Source organism: Calliphora vicina, chromosome 1 (genome assembly GCF_958450345.1).
Source record: "Calliphora vicina chromosome 1, idCalVici1.1, whole genome shotgun sequence".
Lineage (NCBI taxonomy): Eukaryota > Metazoa > Arthropoda > Insecta > Diptera > Calliphoridae > Calliphora > Calliphora vicina.
The window spans coordinates 63,172,504-63,183,246 of record NC_088780.1 but is presented as its reverse complement, the minus strand read 5'-3'; the positions used below and the strand labels follow the sequence as shown (position 1 = coordinate 63,183,246).

The 10,743-nt window shown below is 30.7% G+C and overlaps 1 protein-coding gene across 1 annotated transcript in view; it reads left to right on the top strand.

Moving 5' to 3' along the window:
* Window positions 1-1,637: 1,637 nt before the first annotated feature.
* The window catches only part of stac (C2 and C2B_Munc13-like domain-containing protein staccato), a 116,155-nt gene continuing 107,049 nt past the window's right edge, over window positions 1,638-10,743 (top strand). The window contains exon 1 of the mRNA XM_065514875.1: window positions 1,638-2,050. Within this exon, the coding sequence (XP_065370947.1) occupies window positions 1,968-2,050 (83 nt within the window). The 5' untranslated portion in view covers window positions 1,638-1,967. The remainder of the gene's footprint in view (window positions 2,051-10,743) is intronic.

The following is a 10,743-nucleotide window of genomic DNA, read 5'->3' as shown; positions in this document are numbered from 1 at the left end:
TTAGTTGGCTAAATATTCTCTACACAACATTCTTTAGATTGTATACTTAATCCTGGTATTCGTCAGCATTTAAATCGGGAACTGATGGGAGAGGAGTAAGTGCTCACGAGATTCTTTATTTAAGCTAAATCTCCTAGATAAATTTTTTCCAACGGTAAAAAGTAATTTTGATTTGAAAATTTAATTTAATAATAATGGGTTGTTTTTATATCATTAACTTCTAAATAGTTGCTTGCGATTATTATTATAAATTTTTTAACTCTGGTAGCGAAATAAGTAGCAGCTGCTTTTCTGTTTTTTTTTTTTCAAATGTATTAAAAGTTCTAGAGTGTCAGAAAGGAACTCCAAATATATTTTTGTTATGCCAATTTTTAAACAATCAATTCTCCTAGACATTAGTTGGGGTTTTCGGCGAAAATATTCCTTTAAAGATGTGTGTTGCTGTAGTTCCGCCTACACTTGTTTTAAATGAAAGCTATATTAAAAATTTTATGGTTGTCTAATTAAAAGAAATGTTGGTATTTTGAGATTTATAAAACATTTTGGAGTTTCAACTAAAATTTACCCCGATATTTCTCATCGTGTCCTCAATTTAATTTTTTTTAAAAATTATTAATGTTACGTAGAGTGTTGAAAAGTTGTAACAAATGTAACCAAACGGCACCACTGGTCTTTATTATTGTGCAGCAGAATATAGCTCTCTTATACCATGTTCACACGACGGCATTATTCGTCATTCACGCTCTCATTCGTCATTCAACCCCCAATTACGAACTGAATTACATGATTCGCCATACAAAATTTCAAGTTCGAATTACCTTGTTCGTACGTAATTCAGTTTGAATTACCTTATGAATTACGAACGAATGACTGTCATCTCTAATTTTTATCGATTATTTATGTATCAAAATCAGCTGGCCCCACTTGCTTGCACTTTTTCTTTTTTCTAATAATGAAAATAATAATTAAATTATATTTGTTTAATTAATAATGCTACAATTTTATGTTTTTACTTACCTTTTTTATCCATTGCCAAATTACAAATTTAAAATTCGCACCAAACAAACAGATGAAAAAAAAAACAAGAAGAAGAAATAAATAAATGTCAAACTGAATTACGAACGTTGTCGTGTAAACAGGTTAATTCGCAATCGTAATTCAAAACGCGAATTAAGTAATTCAGACTGCCGTGGAAACATGGCATTATTTGTTGTAGTTATTGCTGTGGTTTGCCGACAGCAGTTCCAATTGTAATCTGTTTTTAGATAGTTGATCATATTTTTATTTGAGCCAGCGAGCGATTGCATTTTACATGAGAACTATTTGCAGCTAATAAAAAAATAATCAACCGAGCTCGTACAAAATAAAAGGCATAGAAATGTATATAAGTATGTAGAATATTCAGTTTAACAGCAACAATCATCATCGTCATCCTCACTTTAATGCTAATTATACGATATTTATTGTTGTATTCTGCATATACATACGTATGTACTATGTACATATGAATGTACATTCACACATTAATATATTTATATTATAAATAGTAGAAATCGAGTCGTTTCGTGTCGTCGGCGGCTGCTGTTTAGTACGAATATTTTAAAGTCTTTGGAGAAACTCTATGATGTCTAAACTTTAGTTCTCTTTACATTGTGAATACGCTGGTTTCGTGTTTGTTTTTATCGTTTATCGTGTGAGGTGTACGACGCTAAAGAAATAATATTTAATAAAAACTATAAAAGATTTTCTATAAATGAATATGCCACATTAAATACAACGACTAACAAATTTAGAGTTTGATGAACAACAAAAATAATTCAAAACTTCAACGACCTTCAGAAACTTTACTTATAATAAGTACTTATGTACTTATGCGCACACAAAAATTAACATAAAACAAATCGATTGAATACTTACCTACATTTTTTAAACTTTAAAAAGGCAAAAAGTAAAGTGAAATCATCATCATGGATGAAGAAAAAATGTGGAAGAATTTCTATGAAAAGTTACAAGAAACCAATATGAATCCTCAAACTGAGCATGAGTGCAAGTAAGTACATCCATATATAAAGAGAAATGATATTACTCATATCAAGGCGGATTCAAAGGGTGATAGCATTTTTATATGGTGTTTGACAGTACCTAGGAAAAATTCCATATATAAACTATAATAAGCTGTGTTCGTGATCAGAGCTGCCAGATAAATTTGATGAACAAATCGGCAAAATTTTCGAAAGATATTGGCATAGAGAATTATACATAGAGACGAGACACTCCGATTTGTCAAACAAAAATACAAAAAATAAAATATCTGATAAAACAAGAAAATATATTATCAAGCATGCATTTTGTTATTGCAAGAGTTAGGTTTTTGACAATGACGTCTCACCTCAATGTTACCCTATGGATATTGGCATAATTTAAAACCAGGGCTTTCAGGTACTTTTCATCGGCGCTATCCCCAACCAAAATAAAAAATATCCCCAAATATTGCTTTTCTCGAAATTAAATTAATTATCAAATAAACGATAAAATTAGGTATTATAACATTTAAAAATGTATATTGAAGCAAAAATTACAAATCCCCAAAGATCCAGAAAGGAACAGTTACTAAATATGTAATTATGTTAAATAGATTTAAGACAAAAATCGGCAAAATACCAATAAAATAACAAATCTGGCAGTCCTGCTCGTGCTAACAACTTATATTATGAATGTTGGTTGACTCACGTTAAAAGGTGTTAAAAAGAAAGCAACTAAAACACAATAGGTGGGTTCGCGTACTTTCCAGTAAAAAATATCCAGTAACTTTATTTTAGAGCAGGGAAAGGCAAAACATGGGTGCCGCGTTTTTCATTTACTCTTCTCTTACGTACGTGTGCACACTAGACATGCCCTTAAAAAATAGATTTGCTTTGGATGGGTCTTATTTTGTTCGTTAGTAGCTAAAACTAACTACTGCAAAATTTAAGTGAAAACGGATAACTAGAACACGTGCCGGAAATCGATTGAAAGTTGTAAAATTGTGTAAATAATGGTACTTCTTCCGATATCTTAAAAAATGTCCCTATTTAAATACTGTTTTTTAAACATTTTCAATAAACCTAAGCTTCTAGAGAAAATTATCTTTCTAACAAGGTATAAAGCATGAACATCGAGTAAAATAACCAAGTTATTAGCATTTCCCTACATCATATATTCAAGAAAAACGACATTTTTGTATTATTTGCTCATTGTTTTGCATGCAAAAGTTATGAAAACAACTATGTCAACAATAGAAATGCTCAATATTTGGTCAGATAAAACTCGTATATCTTTGTTATTATACCCTTCACCTTCGTGAGAAGGGTATATATAAGTTTGTCATTCCGTTTGTAATTTCTACATTTTTCATTTCCGACCCTATAAAGTATATATATTCTGGATCCTTATAGATAGCGGAGTCGATTAAGCCATGTCCGTCTGTCTGTCTGTTGAAATCAATTTTCTGAAGACCCCAGATATCTTCGAGATCCAAATCTTCAATAATTCTGTCAGACATGCTTTCGAGAATTTTGCTATTTAAAATCAGCAAAATCGGTCCACAAATGGCTGAGATATGAGGAAAAAACCAAGACAACCTAGATTTTTTACCTATTTTTGACCTATATCTGGATTTCTAAGACATTAATATAGACAATATGGATATCTAATGTTAAATATTTCAAAGACATTTGCAACGACGTATATAAGACCATAGTAAGTTGGACCTACAATGGGTCAAAATCGGAAAAAAAAATGTTTACCAAATTTTTTTTTTCAAAAAAAAAAAAATTGAAAAAACAAAAAAAAAAATTTTAAATTTAAAAAAAAAATTTTAAATTTTAAAAAAAAAAAAATTTTAAATAACAATCGAAAAAAATTTTTTTCCAAAAAATGAAAAAAACAACTGGAAAAAAAATTAAATTTTGTTTACCTAAAAATATTTAAAATTTTGAAGTATAATTTGGTGAAGGGTATATAAGATTCGGCACAGCCGAATATAGCACTCTTACTTGTTTTTCATTCGAAATTATTGTTTTATACCTAGTTAGAAAGATAATTTTCTATAGAAGCTTAGGTTTATTGCAAATGTTTAAAAACAGTATGCAAATATGGATTTTTTTTAAGATATCGGAAAAAGTACCATTATTTACCCAATTTTACAACTTTCAATCGATTTCCGGCACGTGTTCTAGTTATCCGATTGCACTTAAATTTTGCAGTAGTTAGTTTTAGCTGCTAATGAACAAAATAAGACCTATCCAAAGCAAATCTATTTTTTAAGGGCATGTCTAGTGCACACGCATTGTAGAGAAATAAACAACTTTTAATCAGTCTAGCTTGAGAACTCAAACAAGCAGGTTGTATATCGTTTTTTTATCGCACAATTTAAGAATCAGCGTTGCCAGTGAAAAAAAATGTCCCAACTTTTTGGGGAAAAGAGACGAAAGTTTACTGGCAACGCCCAAGGCAAATTTATATACAAGGTGGTGTCGGTGGCGAATTTAGGAAAATTCGAGCGAATTCATTAATTTTTTATATATGGAGTTTGACATTCAAAACCACTCTCTCATTGTTTCGAATGTCAAATTCCATATATAAAAAATGCATGAATTCGCTCGTATTTGCCTGAATTCGCCACCGACACCACCTTGTATATAAATTCGCCTTGGCAACACCGATTCGTGGTGAGAGCGGAGAGAATGTATAACTAATACTATCGTAAAATGCAATCAAAGTAAATTAATAAAGTAGACTCAGTAGAACAGCTGACTATTTTTTTTATTTAGTCTGAACTTGTGGTTGTTGTGGCGAAAAATACAACAAGCCCCAAAGCAAAAACAACAACAGGCAACTTTGACAGCTCAGACCTTAAACCAAAAACAAAATTGCTTGTGGTTTTTGTAAATGTTGTATTTGTTGTAGTACTGTCGCTACTTTATTAACAAGTCTCGTTACAAGTTTTTAAAAGTAAACGAACAGAATCCAGTAACTTCCAGTGATAATTTGTACAAATTATTACAAATTATCAAGTACGCGAACACTACTAATTTCCAAGGCGAATTCATACAAGGTGGTGTCAGTTCTACAAAAACAACGATTGGTCTTAACAAATGTCAAAAAACCAAAATGAAAAATTAAACAAATAAGTATTTAAACTTAATATAGTGTAGATAATTGAATAGTGAGGGCTTTACTTATTTATGTAAACAATAAATATTTTGTTAATACGATTAGAATATGTAGATATTTAAATATAAAAACAAGCTTTGACAACTGTTAGAACCAAAAAGCGAAAAAAAATATCAGCTGTTTGACTGACTCCACCTTGTATAAATTCGCCTTGCTAATTTCTTTTGTAATATTAAATCAGGAATGGACAATTTAGATTTCAAAATGAAAATAAACCTAAACTCGTGTATGTGATTTGTTTAGTACTTTTAGGCCTAATGCTATGTTCACACTTGGGCTTTTAAACGCGTTTAAGCAAAATTTTGATTAAGTTAATCAAAGCTTGACACTAAAATGATTAAGTTGACAAATAAAAAAAAACAAACTAATTTATATTTCTTTAAGGCATTAAATATGGAAATAAATACTTTATTAAAGATATCAGCAGATTATTTTAAACTTTTTAATTATGAACATTGATGAATTATTTTAGGTTTTTTGAGGAAAAAAAATGTCTGTCAAAATTTCAAAGTGATTAACAAATCATTTAAATGTATGAATAATCATCTCGATTTTGAAGTGATTAGTGCTTAATAGCGTTTGAGATGATTAACTCTGCAAATGTGAACATAGTATAAAACTGATATGCGACGATTACACTATACTAAATCAAAACAAGTAAGAAAGAAAAAATTTTCCACAATAAAATTACCTTTAAGTAAGCTTAACATGATTTCAATCTTCGCAGACGTTAGAAATATATATTTTTTTTTGGCTAAAACAATATTTTTTTGAGCAAAATTTCGAATTTGTATGTTTTCTAAAGAATTATTTTTGTTTGCCCTTCTTGACAGAAAAAAAGTGTCAATTTCGTGCACAGTGTTATCGACCAATCGCCATTAAATTACGTAGCATGTCTTCTGTATATTTGAAACTTATTTGTATTGAATTTTATTTGATACCAACATTTTTAACCTTTAACTTATGACGTGAAAATTTTTGACATAGTGGATGTGGTGTAAATTTTACACCTTATAATTTTTGCAAAAAATTTTACTTTAAAAAACATTTTTTCGTTAATATTAGCTTTTTAACAATAAGATACAACAATTTTAATTTAAAAAAATTAAAAAAAGAAAACAAAATGTTATTTGAAACAAAAATGCAGGCACTTTATTTCGCAAGCCTTTTTGATAAAACTTTAAAAAATGAAGAGAGGGTGTAAAATTTACCACCACCTCATAAGTTAAAGGTTAAGAAATCTATACTCGTTAAAATTAATTTTGGAAGTTGGCCTTATATTGGAGCTATGACTAAATATGGACCGATCACGACACAATTTGTTAACGCGAGTTCGGCATATATAAAACTTATTTGTGCTGAATTTGTTTTGGATATCTATATAAAGAAGGTATAGAGAGTATGGGGGCTAGAAAAAAATAATGAACCGATTCTAACCAAATTCAATAGGTTTCGTTATTGGGGCAATAGAAAATTTACCAAATTTTGTTGAATTATCTTTAAAATTGCAATCTGTAGTTTGACTACAAGCTTTACATGGACGGACGGACGGTCAGACGGACATCGCTTAATCGACTCAGAAAGCAAGTCTCTTGTGTTTGTTGATGCCTGATGTAATGTCGGATTAAGGAGAAGAAACTTTTACATGCTGTTTTGTTGTTGGGAAAGAGACTTGCGCAACTAAATTGCCCAGTGTGAAAGGGGTCTAATACTCTGATATTGATTATGGTACCACGGACACAATTTTATACAAATTAATTTTTAAAAAAATAATACAAGATGATGAGGCATTACTAATATACAAATGATGACTCAACAAATTTTCAAAATATGCAGTACCATATGAATACCTATAAATATCTTAAATATTTATGAACATGTGGTATTAGCTATAGTTATCAGCAACGAATATTTTTAGATGTGAATAAATACAATTGTACTGACCGTTCCATCCCTGCACTAAATAGTATACATACAACTCACTATAGTTTGGGTGGGAGTATTGTAAGTTTGTAAACATTTTTGTGACAAGCTAAACTCTGACCACAAAGTATACAGAGGCGTCACGAGACAGAAAATAATATAGTTCTATATTTGTTTCATTTTTAGTAACTGCCCTTTTCATTTTGTTTTAGTCTTAATTTTCTGCCGCAATAATTCAATTTCTTTCCGATTTAGTTTGATGCAATCATTTATTTTTGTAATATTTCACTTTTAATTGCCATTGTACATGTGGAGTTTTATTTTGTAAACGTAAAAAACAACCAAGAATTATGTTTCATTTAAATTTACACGTAAACAATACACACATTTTTATAATTTTCCATTTTAAAAAATTTTGTGCCACAGACTACGAAAAAATTGTCTTACAAATTTATTTGTTTGTTTTGTTCACATTTCTTTGTCTACCAAATTCGTGTTGTATATAGCGTTTTGCTTTAACACATCACTGATATTGTAGTACAAAATATATTGCTATCTCTTTTTATGAGAACTGCCCTAACATCTGATTTGGCGTTTTTTAAACGTCAAATTTGACACTTCTGTATATTCTGTGCTCTGACCGAGTTCTCTGCCACTCAAAATAAATCGCAAGTAATAGCTTGATTACAAATGGCATCACTGTCGACAGGACATATTTTTTTCCTTTAACTAAAAAATGTATCCATACTTAGTGCATTTACCACATAGATAAAGAGAGAGAGCAGAAAAATAAAAATATATTTTGGCAACGTGTCGCCAGCCATAACGTGAATACATAACTACTAAAAAATGTCATACGTTTGGCGCATTTTATTTCATTAGATACTCGTATCTTAATTATAATTATGTAATTATATCTTGTTAAGCTGGCCACACACGGAATGAGTTGTTCGCCTGATTTGTGATTGAAAATTTTCAATTACTTGTGATTTTGTTCGCGCACAGCCCCATTAACAAGTAACAAGACGTTGAACACGAACAAATCGGACTCACAAATCATCCGTGTGTGGCCAGCTTTAGTTATTTACATTTTGTTAGACATGCCATATGGTATAGAATAATTTCCTGTTTCACTAAATGCGAACGTAGGGTATTACGTTAATGATCTTTGCCGACAATATTTGTTTATAAACTAACATATGTATAAATGCGTACCTATGTATTTGTTCTACATTATTTGTTGTTAGTCAGCGGCATGAGTAAACAATGAGTTCTATGCACAGATCCGGTTTTTTCTCTCTGTACTCATTATTATACATATGTATTCGTACATGTACGTACATATGTAATTATTTATGTGATCGTTGCTATTTTACGAGAGTGTGTAAGAAATCAAAAATGACCAAAAACCTCTTTACGTATATGTACACGTACAGCAAAGTTAAATCAAAATAAATATAAACAAAAGTTTTGCCCACAAATCTGACATAATTACTCGTGATGGTTAAATAAAATAATGTTTGTATTTACGATAAGCGTAAATAGAGTTGTGCCGCGGTATTCCGCTCTGAACTAAAATGTGATATATGTAGCTTAAAACTTGTACTACAACTACCAAAATTATTTTTCACTGCAATTTTGTTTTACCAAAAAAATAGTTTTTCACAATCTTAAAGTATACTTTTGTGAAGGGAATATAAACTTCGGCACAGCCGAATATAGCACTCTTACTTGAGTTTGTAATTGTTTTAGTTCAGAGCGCCACAGCTCTAAGATTATAAAAAATATGAAATCATGAAAAAATAAACATAATTTTTCGCAAATCTGTTCATATTAGGCTTTAAGTCAAAATGTATGCAAATGTTGCAAACTTCGTGTCAATGATTACAGCTGAATTACTTAACGAATACAGAGAAAAATAATTTACTTTAACACCTTATTTAACACATTCGCTGCCATGTGACCCACCGGTGGTTCACAAGAATTTTTTCCGTGAGGCCATGTGACGCACCGGTGGGTCACAGAACATATCAAGAAAACACTTTTGGCACACTGGTAGTTTTTTTTTAATATACGGCGGCTGCTAACGTGTTAAGTGGCCAAGCCGTATAAAATAAATTAACTTAAAGAAGCGCATATATACTGAACAAAATTAATGAATACAGATTATGCTCAGCTTTGCAATTATGATAAGTTAAACGGCCTTAATGATGAATGAACCATAAAAATAGGAAAATAATTAATTAAGATTTTATATTTGAGTTTAGCCTTATAGTGTCCAGTGTAGAACCAAGCTACCTCCTGGAAGAATTTGGCTATAAAACGAAAGTAGTAATAAATATATTTAACAGAGATAAAACTCCTCAACCAATGTTTACAGTAGATTTAGATACAGATGATAAAAAACTAATAGGGAATGAAACTCACCCAATATACTCCCTTCCTTATTTACTGAATCGTAGAATAATTATAGAGAAACCTCTCAAGCGCAACCGATCTGTCCAGTGTGGTAACTGTCAAGAGTTTGGACATTCGGAAGTTATTGTATCTTACATACAGTATGTGTTGCATGCGGAGACTTACATTCTTCATCACAATGTGATATTATTCAAAAGGGTCTCAAAAATGAATGTGGAAACTGTGGTGGTACCCATACGGCGAATTGTCGGGAATGCCCAGTTTACAAAGAATTTTTAAAAAGCTTGAGAGGGAGGCGACAACTAAAGAGAGACGATTTTTTTTGTACCATCGGCGGTTAACTTCGATTTTTCTAAACCAGTAAATTCAGTAGTTTGTAATAATGAAAATAAAAGCTCTACGACAATGAATGCAAACTTCCCACAATTAAATACGGCTAAATCTGGAACCAGCTCTTACGGTGGTGTTTTGAAGTCAGAAAATATGCTGCCAAAATACGGGAGGGATAGAAAACCTGCTACAAGCGCTTACGCAAATTATTATCTCTTTTAATCAAAACATACTCAGGGTGGTACTGGTATCCTAATTAAAAGCCGTTTAAAACATTATTTTAAGATGAATTCTAAAAAGAATATATGTAAGCAACTTCCATTCGACTGGATAGTTTATTTGGAGATTTGACAGTGAGTTCAGTATATTATCCCCACGATTTCCGATGACAAGTTCGAAGAATTCTTTGAAACTCTAGGAGATCGTATTCCTGGTGGATACAATGCGAAACACACATACTGGGGTTCACGTTTAATTAACCCTAGAGGAAGACAGTTTTACAAAGTCATAGTTGACAGTAATAATTGCCTGGATGTCGTATCCCCTGGTCAACCAAAATACCGGCCTACTGATCCTAGGAAGATTCCTGATCTTATAAGATCTGTTCATTTACTTTCCCAGTGATACTTGATAAAATCAAAATTTACAAAATTACTCTCTTAAATTCTCAAAAATAGTAAAATGTAAATGAACGCTTTTCCAGTAACAATTGTTTTATACCCACAATTTTCTTATGTTATTCATTTTAAAATGTATAAATACTTACATTTTCTTCAATTTTATTGAAAATTATTTTTTTTTTTAATTTTTTCACCACAAAAATAAAATTGTAAATAAATAAACAATAACACAAAACAT